This window comes from Diplodia corticola, assembly GCF_001883845.1.
Source record: "Diplodia corticola strain CBS 112549 chromosome Unknown scaffold26, whole genome shotgun sequence".
Lineage (NCBI taxonomy): Eukaryota > Fungi > Ascomycota > Dothideomycetes > Botryosphaeriales > Botryosphaeriaceae > Diplodia > Diplodia corticola.
The window spans coordinates 197,750-214,296 of NW_017971505.1; the positions used below are offsets into that span (position 1 = coordinate 197,750).

The 16,547-nt window shown below is 58.6% G+C and overlaps 7 protein-coding genes across 7 annotated transcripts; 3 read left to right on the forward strand and 4 right to left on the reverse strand.

Annotated features, from left to right (window-relative positions):
• Positions 1–422: 422 nt before the first annotated feature.
• On the forward strand, positions 423–3,098 carry BKCO1_2600070 (37s ribosomal protein rsm22; the record flags this gene model as incomplete). Its single annotated transcript, XM_020273472.1, has 1 exon — positions 423–3,098. The coding sequence occupies one exon, from the start codon at positions 423–425 to the stop codon at positions 3,096–3,098; it is 2,676 nt and encodes an 891-aa protein (XP_020130281.1).
• Positions 3,099–3,613: 515 nt separating this feature from the next.
• Positions 3,614–5,893, reverse strand: BKCO1_2600071 (beta-n-acetylhexosaminidase; the record flags this gene model as incomplete). The annotated part of the gene is made up of 1 exon (XM_020273473.1): positions 3,614–5,893. The coding sequence occupies one exon, from the start codon at positions 5,891–5,893 to the stop codon at positions 3,614–3,616; it is 2,280 nt and encodes a 759-aa protein (XP_020130282.1).
• Positions 5,894–6,990: 1,097 nt separating this feature from the next.
• BKCO1_2600072 (f-box domain protein) lies at positions 6,991–8,205 on the forward strand (the record flags this gene model as incomplete). Its single annotated transcript, XM_020273474.1, has 1 exon — positions 6,991–8,205. The coding sequence occupies one exon, from the start codon at positions 6,991–6,993 to the stop codon at positions 8,203–8,205; it is 1,215 nt and encodes a 404-aa protein (XP_020130279.1).
• A 577-nt stretch (positions 8,206–8,782) lies between these two features.
• BKCO1_2600073 (snare complex subunit vam7 protein) lies at positions 8,783–10,908 on the forward strand (the record flags this gene model as incomplete). Its single annotated transcript, XM_020273475.1, has 3 exons — positions 8,783–9,516; positions 9,664–9,903; positions 9,957–10,908. 3 exons carry the CDS (start codon positions 8,783–8,785, stop codon positions 10,906–10,908), a joined length of 1,926 nt encoding a protein of 641 aa, XP_020130280.1.
• A 444-nt stretch (positions 10,909–11,352) lies between these two features.
• Positions 11,353–11,931, reverse strand: BKCO1_2600074 (uncharacterized protein; the record flags this gene model as incomplete). The annotated part of the gene is made up of 2 exons (XM_020273476.1): positions 11,353–11,750; positions 11,808–11,931. 2 exons carry the CDS (start codon positions 11,929–11,931, stop codon positions 11,353–11,355), a joined length of 522 nt encoding a protein of 173 aa, XP_020130277.1.
• A 363-nt stretch (positions 11,932–12,294) lies between these two features.
• BKCO1_2600075 (glycoside hydrolase family 78 protein) lies at positions 12,295–14,560 on the reverse strand (the record flags this gene model as incomplete). The annotated part of the gene is made up of 3 exons (XM_020273477.1): positions 12,295–13,252; positions 13,322–13,587; positions 13,652–14,560. The coding sequence occupies 3 exons, from the start codon at positions 14,558–14,560 to the stop codon at positions 12,295–12,297; spliced, it is 2,133 nt and encodes a 710-aa protein (XP_020130278.1).
• Positions 14,561–14,880: 320 nt separating this feature from the next.
• Positions 14,881–15,815, reverse strand: BKCO1_2600076 (alpha-l-rhamnosidase protein; the record flags this gene model as incomplete). The annotated part of the gene is made up of 3 exons (XM_020273478.1): positions 14,881–15,300; positions 15,351–15,446; positions 15,498–15,815. 3 exons carry the CDS (start codon positions 15,813–15,815, stop codon positions 14,881–14,883), a joined length of 834 nt encoding a protein of 277 aa, XP_020130275.1.
• Between the last annotated feature and the right edge of the window lie 732 nt (positions 15,816–16,547).

The following is a 16,547-nucleotide window of genomic DNA, read 5'->3' on the forward strand; positions in this document are numbered from 1 at the left end:
TCATTCACAGAATTAGGTTTCTTTCTAAAATTGTGACTTGTGGTGCCACGTGATGAAAAAGGTCCGAGAGGCAAAAAACCGTTAGGTAGGCTGGTGGCTGCCTAGTCGTTGCACGGTTAATTTAGCGTCTGCGGACAATTAGCACGTAGGAGGAAAGGGCGCGATTCATGTGCCGTGACTGTAGCTGGCGGGCGATGTGCCGGCTGACTCAAAAAGCTTAACAAAACTCGCACGTTGATTTGCCGCCACAGTTCTGGGATTCCAAAAAGATTCCGGCCAACCTCACCTCTGCCGCCCGCGACGAGAAGTACGGTCAACAACCGTTGCTGGAAGGCCCATTCCCCCTCAATTCGCCGCTCAGATCCCCAGCGAGTTCAGTCGTCCCCGGTCACACAGGCCACACAGGCCTCACAAAGCAGACGATGCTCCTAGCAGCGGCGCGGCCGCTGCAGTCCATCTGCACCGCCTGCCGTTCGAAGCTGCGCGCCAGCGCCGCCGCGGCGACATGGTCCGCGAGCAGCAGGGCGAGCGTGCACAAGCGCGTGCGGTTGAGCGCTCCTCCGTCGACGCCCTCGTGCTTGCGACATCAATCCCGCCACTTCTCCGCTTCGAACCGACACCGCGACGAGCAGTCTCCCTCGACGACGAACGACGACCCGAGCAACGATGACGCCGCCGCCGATAGCGCACCGAACGAACAGAACCAAGCGCGTGCAGTAGAAGGACGGGATGTCGGCGCGGACAGTAGCGAGCAGCAGCAGCAGCAGCAAGAACAACAACAAGAACAACAAGAGGAGGGCGAGGGCGAGGGCGAAGAAACACACGACGCCAAACCGCCGCCGCCGCCGCCGACGTACGCGCAGCTCGAAGCGGCGGCGCGGGCCGCGCGCCAGGCGTTCGGCGAAGCCCTGCCCGAGGCGCTGCTGTCGCCCGACGAGTTCGTCGTGTACGAGCGGCTGTACGGCGCGCCGCTGCGGATCGCGCCCGAGGCGGAGCTGCGGGCCGAGGCGGCGGCCGAGGCGGAGCGGCTGCAGCGCGGCGGGCAGCCGGACGAGGGCGAGCGGATGCCGGACACGCTGTGGGTGGAGGGGAAGAGCGGGAGGCTGGTGGAGGTGGAGTATTATTACGGGGCGCCGGAGAGGGGGGGTCGAGGGGTGGAGGGGCAGCGGCAGCGGCAGCAGGGGGAGGGGGAGGAGGAGGTGGCGGTGGTGGATGATTTGGAGGTGTTGGCGGAGCGGGTGGAGGCGTTGGAGGTGGGGGTGGAGGGGGAGGAGGGTGAGGGCGAGGCCGAGGAGTGGGAGTATGGCGGGGTGACGGCGAATGAGATCAGGACGCATCCGTTGACGTTGGCTGGGAGGTTTGCGACCACGCCGAGCACGCTGCGGCTGCCGAAGAAGGAGTTTGTTGATCCCGTGGCGGAGATTTTGGCGAATGCGAACAACAAGCATCTGGGGGACGCGGCGTCCCGGGTGTTTGGAGGGCCTAGGCTACCGCATTCGACGGCGACGCCGCGGCCGATGGGTGGCGAGTCGGTCCAGAAGCCCATACCGCTGGAACCGTCGCAGCTTTCCATGAGCCCTATGGAGGGAGATTCGTATCTGGCGGCTGTCATGCCTGGCACGTATGCCGCTGTTACGAGCGTTCTCGTTGAAGTCCGCAAGCGTCTGGGTACTGACTGGATCGAGGGTCTTCTCAAGAAGGAGAACGGTCCTCTGATCCTCGACGTTAGCTCTGGCGGTGCTGGCGTCGTGGCTTTCCGTGAGATTCTCAAGGCAGAGTGGGAGCGGATGCAAGAGGCTTCCGACTCGCCCAAGTCGACTCCCGCTCCGACTGGAAAGGCATCCGTCATCACCGGCTCTGACACGATGCGCCGTCGTGCGGCCCGCTTCCTCGAGAACACAACTTTTCTCCCGCGCCTGCCCGACACCATCCTCCCCGGTGAGAAGGTCGGTCCCAAAGCACGCAAGGTCTACGATATCGTCATCGCGCCGCACTCCTTGTGGTCGATGAAGGAAGACTACATGCGCAAGGCTGCGATCCAGAAATACTGGTCTCTTCTGGACCCGCGCGGTGGCATTCTGGTCCTGATAGAAAAGGGACTTCCGCGCGGTTTCGAAGTCATCGCCGGCGCCCGTGCGCTCCTGCTCGACAACCACATTGCCAGTCCTGGCGCTACCCATGTCGAGCCGCAGCCTCTGGACCACCTCGACCCGTCGAACAAAACCCGTGTTTCGAGGAAGGAAGAAGGCATGATTGTCGCTCCGTGTACGAACCATGCCGGCTGCCCGATGTACACGATCCCGGGTATCAGCAGGAATAGAAAGGACTTTTGCTACTTCAAGCAGAGATTCACCCGGCCGCCGTACCTGCAGAAGCTACTGGGCGCGAGGGATCGGAACTATGAGGATGTGCAGTTCAGCTACCTCGCGGTGCGAAGAGGTGGCGATATGAGGAAGGGGCCTGAAGGTGTGCTGCAGGGCGAAGAGGCGACATTGAGAGCGTTCGAAGGGCTGGGCGATAGACATCGCAATCCGTTGCAGGAGTTGGACGATGTTGACGACGGCGCGGAACCCGAGGCCGCGGGCGCCGAAGCTACCAGCGAGTCCTTTGATCCAGCGACAGCGGCGCCAGAGGAGCAGGTCAGGATGGCGGAGGAAGAAGAAGACTACGGCGAGGCCACCCAGCTCACGCTCTCGCTCCCGCGCATGATCATGCCGCCCCTCAAGCGGCGCGGCCACGTCATCCTCGACGTCTGCACGCCGCAGGCGCGCCTCGAGCGCTGGACGGTGCCGAGGAGCTTCGGGCGGCAGGCGTACCGCGACGCGCGCAAGAGCCAGTGGGGCGACTTGTGGGCGCTGGGCGCGGCGACGCGGGTGCCGCGGACGATGCGGCTGGGCCGGAAGGACGAAAGCCCCGTGGCGACGGGGAAGATCATGGCGAGCGTCGTGAGGGATGAGGAGAAGACGAAGCTGAGCAAGAGGGACAAGGAGAAGTTGAAGCATGAGAGGGGGAAGTCGTGGAAGAAGGGGAAGGAGACGAGGAAGATGGAGAGGCAGAGGAGGGAGGTGGAGAGGGAGGCGAGCGATGAGGATCTCTGAGTTTGGGCGGCGAAGGCTGCTTTTTTGTAGAGGGCGAAGGGGGGTTGTAAAAAGTTATTATGGTGTATGGAATCTCGACTCTTTGGCAGATCCTTTCGGTCGGCTTGATTTGCTGGGTAAGGGTCAAAATGATACGCCGCTCTTGTTGAAAATTATATAGTCTATAACTATCTACCTGTACAATGATTTTCTTTCCGCCCTCGAGTGAAGATCTGTGAAGTTGATCATGCTCAGCCAAATGTAATTCCACGATTACGTCCACTCTCACAATGAGCTTCTCAGTGCCCATGTCGATGCTCGTTGCGTTTGGCGAGAGGAGCGGTTTGGAAAAGTCAGAAAAGCAAATTTCGTATGATCAAAGCCTCTCGATAGCAGCACCACGGCAATGAGTCCCTGTCCACTTTCGGCTATGCAGGAGAAAGCGCGTTTCATGCGTCGCGAGGCCACAAATATTTTCAAGAAATAGCAAGCTACTTTAAACCTCCAACGTCATCCCTATCTACTCACTCACTCACTCATTCTTCACCAGGACTAGCCGGAACCTCACTCACCCCCTTCACCACCCTCACCCCCACCAGCCCTCCTCCCCTCACCCCCACCAGCCCTCCTCCCCCCAGCCCCTCCACCTCCCCCACCGGCGCCACAAACGCCATCTGGCTCCAGCTAAACTCCAGATTCCGCCCGCCGAACACAAAGACTTCGAACCGGCCCGCGAACACGCCGTCCACCCACACCCGGCTCCCGCGCAGCACGTCCGTCGCGACGGTCAGATTCACCACCGCCTGCTGCTGCCGGCCCCGGCCCCCGTCGAGCTTGGCGATGCGCACGGGCTCGTGCGTCGACGTCGTGTCGTTGACCCAGATGCGCTCGCCCGCTTCGGCGGAGGCGGCCGAGACGCTGCGGAGGGGGTAGGGCCAGCCGTCGGCGGTGGTGAAGGTGAGGAGGGTGTGGGAGGCGTTGGAGGAGGAGGGGGTGAGGGCGAGGACCGTGTCGGGGCCGCGGAGGGCGAAGGGGCCGGTGGCGGTGAGGTGGAGGGTGTATGGTGGGCCGATGCTGGCGTTGTCGTCCGGGTTGAGGACGATTGGGGCGGTGGTGGAGTTGGTGTTGGTGGTGGAGGCGCGCGTCCAGGAGAAGAGCGTGGGGTCGTTGTCGTTTGTGTTGGCGGTGGATGCCGGGGCTTGGAAGCGGCGGTCGAGGTTCTGGCCTGGGACAAGGGGAGCAAGGAAGTCGATGGTGGCGGAGAGAGTGGCGGCGGACGTGATGTTGTTGTTGGGTTGACGACGGCCGCTCCAGGCGCGCGAGCCGACGAGCGGGATGCCCTGGCGCATGGCGTAGTAGGCTTCGAGCTGGGTGGTAGCGTCGGGCCCGTTGTCGTTCCAGGCGGCGAGAATGGCGCCTTTGTTGGCGCGGGCGCCGGCGGGGAGCTGCTGGGTCGTATTGACGGGGTTGTAGTCTGCGGGGGTCCATTGCCAGTCCGGCTTGTCGGCGAAGTTGAAGACGCGGGTTGTGTTGAAGAACTGCGGGTAGGGGGCCGGGTTGATGGGCATGTGGTCATTCTTGAGCGACATGTAGGCCCACCAGTCTTCGGAGTTGATGAGGTGGTAGCCCTCGTCATGCAGCTGGACCGGGTCGGACTGGCCGTATTGCCAGTGTTGGATGATGACGTCCTTGGAGATGGTGAGGTTCTCTGAGGGCTCGTAGGTGCCCCAGATCCGGATGGTTTTGTTGGATGTGGATTGGATGAAGGAGGACATCTCGTTGACGAAGCCGATGTAGTCGTCTGCGAGGGTCGAGTCGTACTCGTCAGCGCCGATGTGCACCTCTTTCGTATGGAACCACGGCAGGAATTCGGACCAGATGCGCTTGACTGTCGGGATGGCTTCCGGGTGGGACAGATTGAGCAGGTCCTTTTTGTCGAGGGCCATCTCGGGCTTCCATTTGGTCAAGTACAGGCAGTGGCCAGGGGCTTCGATTTCCGGGATGACCGTCACTCCGTGAGAGGCGCAATGCTGCTGGAAGTCGGAGAAATCGGCGCGCGAAAGCGTCTCATTGGGCCGCTCGACGATGCCGTGCAGCGACTCGTCCTCGGGCAGGAGCGAGAAGTGAGAGTAAACTTGATTCCAGGTGTCGTTGTGGCCCCGGTTCAAGGGGTAGTTGTCGCTCAGATGATAGTGGAACTCGGAGAGTTTGAAGAACGACGCGTATGTGCACAGCTCCTTCAAGAAGGACGGCGCATAATACTTCCGGCCTGCATCAAGCATAAAGCCTCGAGTGGCATACGCCGGAGCATCGACGATGGCCGTGCCAGGGACGGTGCCGTTGGAGAGAAGCAGCTGCTGCAGGAGCGTACGCGTTCCCCACCACATGCCCCGGGCACCCGCGCCGGCAATGTAGACACGATTGCTGGATACAGTGAGCTCGTAGCCTTCTTCCGTGGGCCTTCCATCCTCGTAGGTCAGCTGCGAGAGGTTTCCGGTGAAACCGCCGAGAAAGATGCCACTGCCATTGCTGGGGATGCCGTCGACCTTGTGCAAAGTCCAATTGGCACCAAAGAGCTCATAGAGATCGCTTCGGAATGACTCTGCGAAACTGAGAGCTGTAGGTGGGATGAGAGTCAGGCCTTGCGAATCTGCAACTGCGGCAAAGGTGCTGTCGATATAAATCGACTTGGGAGCTGATGCGAGGTCGAAGGATCCGCTGGGCGGCGCGTGGCCTGGTGTCGAGCTTGCTGGTGGAAGCAGTTGGAGCCCGCACGCAATTGACGCGGCGGATAGGAGCACCACGAAGTTTTTCATGATTGCGGCCTAGCAGTGACGTGAGAGGCACCGGCGCATTTGGTTTTGTACCTCATTCCAGGGATGCTGATCATTTCCCCCACTCCCCACAAGCCCGGCTTACAACCCTGTTGCTGTGTCGCTTATCACCGCTGCTACCTCCTCATGCAACCCCACGCCGTGTCCCGTCCTTGGCCAGCGATATAACGATTGAATTCGCGTGTGCCGCCCCTGAGCAAAGAGACTGCCCAGGATGGCCCGTGTGTTTGAGGCGCAAGATCGGCAAAGTAGGTAACAACCCGAAGCGGCATGGAATTGGCAGTCTTGACTGAATAGCCGAGCAATTGGTCAATGGTCTTCAAACCTGCACTGACAAGTTTCGGCTTCTCCTCCACATTGACAAAGGCGGCGTTGGCAGTTATTGTTCCACTGTAAGGGATACCAATCACGACGTGGCGGTGAGGGTGAAGAAGGGAGTATGTCGCCGGAAGGCAAAGACATATAGCATTAGCACGGCGCCGTGGACATTTCCGGTCTGTGCCAGGCGTAGCTATCGACTACCATGTACTACGTAGGCGACATCAGCTGCGTGACTCAGGCTCGCGGTAGACACGGTGCGGTGCGGCGACTGCAATGAGCTGCTAGTCCAGTATCTACTGAGTTCAGTACAGTACTTGATTTGCAGCCTAATGAAGCAGCTCCATCTGTTTTCCCAGTCCATTAGTCACCTGCACTGATGTGCCTGTTTTTTTTTTGTTTTGGTGGGTCGAAGTGCAGTCCATGTTTTGAGGGTCGGTATTGTTTTTCCTTGTGTCTGACTGCGCCTCAGGACGCCATACGGTCTGTTGATGCAGGGGTTCCTTTCTCTGGCGGAGACGTTTGCAGTTGGTGATGGGGTGCAGGACAGCGCAGTGGCTAAGGAAGGAAGGAAGGGTCTTTGCAAAAGCTTGGGCCATCTGTCGTCATTCGCCGCCGCCGCCGCCGCCGCGGCGGCGACCCTCCATGGAACACTGCGCATCAAGCCAACCCCACACGGCTCTGCGCTTCTTCAACCCCCCGCTTCGCCCATGTCGACAAGGCCTCACGTGTGACACCGTTGCTGGAACCCCGCCGGCGCCATGAGGCTGGCAAGCCGCCCTGCCCAACTCCCGCCTGCCGACCACAAGCAAGCAGAGCACCTGCCTGACGAGATCCTCCTCGAGATCCTGTCTCACATCCCACGCACCAAAGAGTCGCAATCCGTCCTTCGCGCTTTCTGCCACGTCAAGCGCCAGTGGTACGACGTCGCCATCTCCCGCTTGTACGAGGAGCCGTGGCTTGAGGGCTCCAGCTTTGAACTCTTCGTCCGCACCATCTGCCCCTCCCGGAATCTGCACGTCAAGAATAGCGAGCTCGCCGGGCTCGTCCGTGTCCTGAACCTCAAGCGCATCGTCGGCCAGAGCACAAAATCCACCACTGCTCGCCTTCTTGGCCGCACCAAGTCGAGCCTTGAGACTTTCATTGCTCCCCAGTCCGCCTTTGCCATCAATTGCTTTGCTGCCCTGTCAAAGTGCGTAAACCTCCGTGTCCTGGACCTTTCGCTCATCTTCGAGGCCGTCAGCTTCTCTACCCTTGCCCATACGCTCGAGAGGCTTCCGAACCTGAAGACGCTCTACTTCCCCCGCTCGTCCAGCGACAGCGCTTCCTTCGATGCCTCTACCATTGTCTGGCCACCCGTTGAGAGGCTCTACTTGAGCGGCAGCATTGAGAACCAGTTCATCAGGCGTCTGCTCAACGAGGACTTGCTGTCATGCCGCCTTCCCGCTTCCCTGAAGACCCTTTCAATCACCCACTGTCCACGCCTTGCCACACACGATCTTACTTCTCTTGTCCGCGCCGTCGGCCCACAGCTGGAGGCGCTGACGGTCGAGAATATCCGCGGGCTTCGCGCCAATGCCATGGACCGTGTCCTGGACTTCTGTCCGCGTCTGAAAGCGCTCCGGGTGTCTTTGGACTATGTCACCTTCATGTTTGTGTACCGCGACCAGGAAGATGAGGTGCGGTTCCTCAACCACCCCTTGGAGCGCCTAGAGCTCACCGACTCCGGCAACATGGGCTGGTCCCTCGACCCTGACGAGGTACTCAAGGCAGGCGACCTTGCCGATGCCATCCAGGACGGCACCATACCCAATTTGCGCATCATCAGGGTATCAATGACCGCGCTGTGGCACGTTGATGACGCGGATGAGATGAGGCGGCTTATCGACACCATAGAGGAATCCTTCAACAAAAGAAAGGCAGAGAGTCCTGAGCTGGAGAACAAGATAGTCGGCGTCTGGACCATGGAAGATTGACCCCCCTCCCGAACGTATTCTACTAAACTTCCACGACAGCGCTCATGAACAAGCACGATGAAAGGTCACGGCCTTGTTGAGCGTCACAATTCACAGTTCTGTCGGCCTTTTGATATGTGATCTATTATTCTGTTAACATGGGAAGCCTCGGAAAGGTGCTCTTGGAGTAATTATAGATGGATTGGAAAGGAGTGTTGTACTTGAAACTACTGTTGTACAGGAACGATTGAACTCAAGTGTTTCACGAACCCTCGAGCAATGGCGTTTCGGGCATTCGGGTGGCACTTGACGGCGATTGAGGTTGTGCTTGGCTAAACACAAGGGCTCAACCAAACCGCAGAGATGAGAAATGAAATAACTTGAACTATGAATAGTGACAATAATGGAATGGACACTGCTCGGTGAATAATACGTAGTGCGTGAGCTTGCGCACGAGTCAGTCTTATCGATAACTACCGGCCACGACTATTTGTCTCCATCGCGTCACCTCGGCCTGCTCAAGCTCCAACCCTCCGTCACCCAAACCTCTCTTTCTCCACGCCTCGACTCTTGCATCTGCAGTCCTGCGAGCGACACGATGCCTGCACCGCCTGCGAAACGTAAGAACATGGCCGTCACGGCCGACGGCGCCCAGTACAACAAGCGTCACCGCCCGGACAACTACACCGCGGTGATGGCCATGCCGCCGCCTCCGCGCCCGACTGTGAGCAAGCCCCCAACCGCCGTCAAACACGAGGAGAAGAACCCAAAGAAAGCTTGGAGGGTGGACGAGGAAAAACCTGTCATCACCCCGCCCCGCGCTCAGAAGCCCAACCTGTGGAGCTGGACCAAGGATGGTCCAGGCAACGATCCGGCCACGCGCAACCAAAGTAACAGGGGATTTGCTAATGGCAAGAAATTGCGCAAGGCTGCTCAGGCTGAGACGACTTCGGCGATCAAGAGCGAGATGAGTGAGGTCAAGGAAGAGCCGGTTGGTGAGGTGAAGAGTCAAGACGCGAAAGATGACGATGGCGCGGACAACGGTACGGCCGAGGAGAAGAACCACGACAATGCCGCGAACCCTGAGGCTCCCGGATCACCCGTTGATGCACCCGAGACGCACTTTGCGACTTTCACGCCGATGGGACGTGGGAAGGTGCTCTACCAGAAGCCAAATGGCGAGCAGAACCGTGAAGAGCCTAAGGGCAAGAGCAAGAAGAACACAAACCAGAAGGATCTCAGATATGGCCAGGCATCCGCTCTGAACCTTGACGACTCTGGAAGTGACAACGAGGAGGGTGTCGAAGCGATGCGCTATCTCAAGGGAGTCAGGTACGTTCATATGCTCTTTGCTCTCCAAGCTGCTCATGTTGACCTGCCTGGAGACTTGCACTCTTCTCCTTCCAGGACGAACGAGCATTCCATGCTCCTCTCGATACGCACACACAGGTTATGATCTACTGATGGTGAGTATTGCAGGCTTGAGGCCAATGGTCTTCCCATAACATTCCGAGACACCGAACCCAGTGACTCTCGTGCTATTTACAGCACTGCCGTCGGTGATACACGCGGCTTCTACGACGATGGCGCCTACGTTGCTCGCCCTCACCTGATTGGACCCGTGAGGCCATCTGGCTACGCCGCTTCTGAGGCCTTTGACGAGGAGGAAGACTATGAGGATGAGGAGCAGTACCTGGAAGATGGATTCTACGTTCGATGGTAAGCAAATGGTGCCGTGACAAGACCGAACTCATCCTAACGCTTTGGTGTAGGGTTGATGCTCAAGAGGAATACTACAATCGGTTACTTCTCCGCTTCGAGGGCTACCGTAACCTCATGGCTCAGACGCCGACCGAGGATCAACAGAAATCCCTCGACAAATCTCGCTACTGCACATTCCCGAACGCTCCTAAGATCATGCGGCAAGCTGTCCGTCGCTGGCTTGATGTCTTCACCGATATGCCTCCCCACCCGGTTCAGGTAGCGCAGATGGACTCTTACTGTGTTTTGAAGCTGCTTGACATTCTCAAGCGCAAGCTCGAATGCTTCAAGGATGTTGAGGAGAGCATCAGCCTCTGGATCTTCGCTCTACTGGCTAGGCTTTGCGAGGTCATTCCCATTCATTGCGATGAGGCCAGCATCGTCCGTGAAATGGCCCTCAGAGCGCTCATGGTGCGCGTCACTTTCACCGGAGAGCACATTGCCGAGCTTGAAGACAAGGTGCCCCAGTACTACGCCGAGGACCGGGACTTCTTTCAACACGTGGACGCGGATCCGAGACAGGGGAAGAAGAAAGAAGAGGAAGACGGAGACGCTGCTCTGAAGAAAGCTCTTGCGCAGAAGAAGGAGCTCCTCACGAAAAAGGAAGAGCTCAAGAAGCGTGTTGCAGAGATGCCTCGTATGGTGAGCAAGCGCGAAGCTTTCGGCATGTCGCCAAGGGCTTCTTCCAGCAGCGACGAAGAGGAAGAGGAGTCCATTCAGGAACAGGAAAAAAACGACAAGCCCAACCCTAACGCCAACACGCGCACCACGCTCAACATGATCCTTGCGGTGGCCTGCGATGTCTTCGGACAGAAGGACCTGTCGAAGTATCTGGAGGTCTGGGGTGAGTACGATTACCCGGAACCGTTGGTCGAGCAGATGGAGGTTCTTGCGCAGATGGAGGAGGAAAGTGACACGTCGCTTCCGCCTATGCTCTCGCCTCTCGGCTCACCAAAGCGGTAGAACAATCGGCTATGCTGCAAAGGATGGTTGCTTCTGTTGATGCTATGCCAAGAGCTACATCAGGAAACCGCTAAACCTAATGGAGGTGCCGGTCTCAGTGGATCGCGCCGGCCCAAGGGATAGCTAGCAATCGGACTGTTGGCGCGTTCAACGGGTAGGTGCTGCCTACTTTAGCTCATCTCTATAGCGGCTTCTATAGCAAACAAGTTCCAATTCATGGCTCTTCAATGTCCGTATCATCATCGAGTCAAGGACTACGTAGTTCGATTTATCTGCTTAACAAGAAATACTGTCCAACAGACATTATCGGTCCCGCAATCAGTGACAGGAAGCTCCATGGTACCTCCATTCCGTTCTCACTCATCCATTCCTGCAGTAGTATCATGACCATATCATGTCCAAGCCCAGCACCGATTGTTTTGAGGATTCTTCCCAGATAAAGTATTAACCGGTAGACATTAAAGGTCCCGCGATCAATGAAAGGAATCTCCGTGGAACTCCCATGCCATTCGTGCGCATGAATTCCTCCAAGAGTGCCATGACTAGGTCATGGCCTAGGCTTGTAGCGACGTTTTTGGCGATAGACCCGAGTTCGGTTTCGATAAGTTTCTTGTTTTGATAGTCGACGACTTCGAATGTGATGAGTGTGATCACGCAGAGTGTAGCGATGGTGATAAGGTCGTGACAAAGAGTTGTAGCGACGTTCTTCGTAATAGATCCGAGCTCGGTCTCGATGATTTTGCGACCACGGTAATCGACGACTTCAAAGACGATGAGAGCGATAGCGCAGAGCGTAGCGAGCGTGATCCGGCAGAACATGATGACTTTGTGTACTGTGGGTGCTGAGGTTTTTGTTGGTTAGCAAAGTGGTAGCGCTTAGGTAAAGCTGGTTTTCCTACCTGTCGCTTGAGGTGGGGAATGCTGTTCGTTGTCCATGGCTGGTAGGTCCTTGTATTCTGGCAGTTTTGTGTACTGGGGTATTGATGGTGGCCAAAGGCTGCCTTTGAGTTGTTGTAGTGTCATGGTTGCGACCGTGAGGAAGTAAAGTAGTAGAGTGCAGTGGTATGGAGCGGCAAGTGCGAACTGTTCACTTATAGAGCTGCAAGTGCGAACTGTTCACTATTTAAATAAGTAAGTGCGCTGCAGCCTTTAGCGTACCCCTCCGCGAGTCCGCCCCGTATTGGGCAGGGCCACTGTCCGAACCTTGATTGACAAAGGTTGGTTCCTGCCTTCTTGAGTTCGTCAAGCTTTTCGTTATCTTGCGAGGTCAGCCTTGCATGGCCAGATCAAGCAGCTTCGTCTTCCTTTTCCAGCTGTTGCTACTGGCCTATCCCGGATGTAGGGGAACCCTGCAGAACATACCGAGCCGGGAGAGTGACCAGGACATCACCTCACAACCATGGTATAATTCCCCCCCGTCGCCACCACCTCCACCCTCACACTCCCTCCCGCCCCGACCTCCACCCCTCCAACCAGCTCCTCCCCATCGACCTCAACCGTCACGCCCCGCACCTCCCCCAACCCCTCCACAAGAACCTCCCCCTCCGTCCCCTCAGGCGCACACCACCACACCACCGTCGCCTCCCCCTCCCCCACCCCAGAACCCGCGTCCGCCTCCGCCCCCCTCATCCACCCCGCCTCAAACCTCCCCAACCCCGTCGTAAACCCCGCCCGCGCCCACCCCAAATCGCCCCACGCAGGCCTGACCCTCCACCGCCTCCCCGCCAGCCCCACGACGCCCAACCCAACCACCCCTTCCGTCAAGACGGCCGTGGGGCCGGCGCTCCACCCGTGCGCGTGGCTGACGTAGCTGGCGTCGGCACCGTAGCCGCGCTCGGCGCGGTAGCCGAAGCTGCCGTCGACGCGGAACCCCTCGACGACGGTGCTGCCGCCCGTGGCGTCGGGGTGGTTGGCGTACCAGCCCCAGGTGCGGCGGATGAGGGCGAGGGCGCGGTCGGGGCGGCGGGCGGCGACGTGGGCGCGCAGCTCGAAGGAGGTGATGAAGGGGGATATGTTGCCGGGGAGTTCCGGGGGTTCCGGGCCGAGCGGCGTCCAGTTGTTGGTTAGGGCGGTGGAGATGGAGGTGGCGGTGGTGGTGTCGTTGGTGGGGGCGACGGAGAAGTAGAGGGAGAGGGCGTTGGCGTCTTGCGGGTGGAGGGTGGTGGTTTGGGTGGCGTTGTCGCGGTAGAGCGAGGCGGAGGGGTCCCAGGCGTGGGTGTTGATGGCGGTGCGGAGGCGCGAGGCGCGGGTGAGGAAGGTTGCGGTGAGGGGGGTGGGGTCGGTGGTGGTGGTGTTGGCGTGCCAGGAGGCGAGCGTGGCGGCGGTGGTGAGGGTGTGGTAGAGGCTGTTGGGGCGGGTGTGGTTAGTGGGAAGTTGGTGTCTTTGGAGAGAAAGGAGATCGGGGCAGACTCACATCATGTTCGCCTCGGTGTTGTTCCAGCCCTGCTGCCATCGTGCCCAGTCGCGGGTGCCGGTGACGTTGAGGAGGCCGGAGCTGTCGACCTTGGCGTAGACGTAGTCCATCGCTTTGAGATAGCGCTCCCAAACCAGGTCCAGGAAATCCAGGTCGCCGCTGTAGAGGACGTAGTTGTACGTCCCGATCATGGTCCACATATGGTACGTGTCGCTCCCCTTCTGCAGCAGCGGCGGGCCCGCTTCCGGGATGGCACCATCGGCTTCCTGCGGCCTTCGGTCAGTGTTCATTCCCGCGTCTTCGACTCCGGCCACCTCCACAGCGACGTACCTGATAATCGAACATCACCTCCAGCGCATTTCTCACGCTCTCCAACTCCCCCGTACTCACATACGCCGCCGGCACCGCAACACCCATGTCACCAGGCCACACCGCCCTGTCCCTCTTCGCGCCATCCACGATGACCGTGCTGCCGTTCGCGAGGGTGCCGTTGTTAGCCCAGCCGGCACTCAAGGCAGGCCACGCGCGGCCCGTCCGCACGGGGACCGCGTTTGTCTGCAGCGTGTACGCGCCCGCGTACCAGATGCGGTTGAGCAGCTCGTCGCTGCTGTGGAAGTAGCCCCGGTAGGCGCGCAGGTTCGCCCACGTGGGCTGGAAGGAGATTTCCAGGTTTATGCTTCCGACGTCTATCCTCGCGGGGCTGGTGCTGCTGGAGTTGGTGAGCAGGAAGAGGGTCAGGTACCGGAAGCCGCCGCGCAGCTTCTCGTCGGGCATGACGTAGGAGCGGGGGCTTGTGGCAGCCGAGTCGAACGGGCCGTCGTAGATGGCGCCGTCGCCTGCTTCGAAGAGGCCGTTGGACGAGTCTGATCTGAGCCCGATCCAGTTCTTCGCTTCGCTGAAGGCCAGGCCGAGCGTGCCGGCGCCGGTTGCGTTGTAGGAAAGGTGAACAATGCCGCCCACTTCCTGGCCGAAGTCGAACACGAGTGCCGAGGCATTTCCTTGGAGTGTGGCCGTGCCTGGGTATGATGAAATGACGGAGGCATTGGCGAGAGAGAGGATAGAGCTGGGTTGGATGGTGCGCGAGGATGGGGCGTAGATATTGGCGTCCCACGGGCCTGGGAAGGCGGCCTTAGTAGGGCCGTCGCACACAGTGTCTCTCCAGCAGGATTGCGCAAGCACAGTGTGTGACGTCAGGAGACAAGAAAAAGCCCATGTTGCTTTTACTATGCTAAACGGCATGCTGCCAGATGCTGCTTCCTTCAAGAGTTGACGAATTACGGCCAAGCTTCTGCGACCATACGGGTTCCAAATCAGAGGGAAGTGAATGGGGAGTTCAGTGAAGAAACCAAGAACAATGACTCTATCCGCAGTCCTCTAGATCCCGCCCACACCTAATATATCAAGCTCTCCCTCCATTACCATCTCGCATGACTAGCCAGGGGCTTTGGTCAAAGAAGGAAAGGCCACGGGGGACGTTGTACCGAGGGCGCAAGCGGGACAACTGGTGCCGTGTCGATCCCCCGCACTGGACGCGGAGATTGCGGAGAAGACCAATCGGCTCAGAACATGCCACCCACACGGTCCACGTCCGGGAAACTTTCAAGGGCGCTGGACCTCGCGCGTTCGGGATGGCTTCTGGCACGCTGCTCCCGCCGCTGGCGGGCCCTCTTCTTCTCAAGTGCTGCGCTTACGGGCCGAGAAATGCTGTCGACAACCCAAACGCATATGATGAACTGGAAGAAGCTGAAGATGGCGGAGAAAAGCAGCAACCATCGAGAGAACCTTGCAAGCGCGCAGCGTTCGCGGGCCATCATGAGGGCCATTTCGGACTGATCGCTCAACATCCATGGCAGAAGCTCGCAGAGGTAGGCCTCGATGTCGAATTCGCCCAGGTACCTGGGGCCGCTACCGGTCAGATCCAAGTGATCGGAGTTGCCATAGCTAGCGTAGACGGATATGCATGCAGTAGCAGCAACGAACTACAAGTATGTTAACGACATGCGATATTCGAATCAACTTCAGGCCTTACCAGGTTGGTCCAGAGGCCGGCACTGATGAGCACGCGAGGATGCAGGAAAACCATCTTAGCCGGCACATGGCGCATCAAGTGGGGTTCCTTCTTAGTCTAGAGTTCGTCAGTTCCAACCACGGAGCTTTTGCGAGAGCGGCGGCTTACAAGGTGGGTCGGGTTGCGGATCTTGCGGATGAGTCGAGTCCAGCCCATGCGGCAGATTACGATGAACAGAGCTAGAAAGACTAAAACACCGACAAGGCCAGAAGAGCAAGCAACATCGATCGACCACAGGTGGAGAACAAAGCCGGAATCGCCAATCTTGCGGAGCTGGCAGTAGCCTCCCTCGACGAGCTTGTCGGGGCCACCGTGCTGGCGGACGAACATGCGGGCGGGAATGTTCATGCCCAGAACCAGAATCGAGAAGACGAACTGGACGGCACAGAGCCAGAACATGAGCTTGGGCTTGTTTTCTTCCTTCATGGCGGCAGGGTTGGGATGAAGAGAGGCCGTTGGACGAAGCGCGGGCGGTGGCGAAGCTGTCGTTCGCGCGCGTAGAATTTGCGATCTGCAAGATCTGACGAGTTGATCTTAGAAGACGGTCGCAGAGGCTAGGGTGTCTGGGGAAAAGAAAAAGAAGAAAAGGCGGGTGACAAAGTGGTGAAGCTGAGGAGGACGAGCGGGCGTCGACGTGTTTGGATCAGGAAAGCGCGCTCCCGGCAGGTGCGACCCTAACACACCAACCAAGCCTAACACCTGCACATGTCGCAGAGTCTCATCACTCGCCATCTCAATCCTCTCTCTACCCTCACCGACCAACTTTCCGCCGCCACAACCCGGGAACCGATCTTGACTTCGCCGCGATCTTTGGAGACAGCCTTAACCATGTCCCCAAACAGAAATATCCACCTGTTCTGATCAATGCTGCCCACCTCCGAAAGACGCCAAACAGGCCAAATAGTGGAAGGACTAGTCGCCAAGTGGGTAAAGAAATGATGTATGCTGCAGCTGCTGTATATCGTGGGATACGAATACAACGGCGCGCGGAACGCCGAACTGATTGGATTTTGCCAGAGATTCGGCGGAACTTGAACCTGGAAACAAACGAAATAAACAAGGAGGACCTTCCCTCATATCTAGTTAACGCAAGCATCTAGATGTGAACGCATAACCTAAGACTTTACGAGAGAAACACCCTTGACGCCGCCCACACAG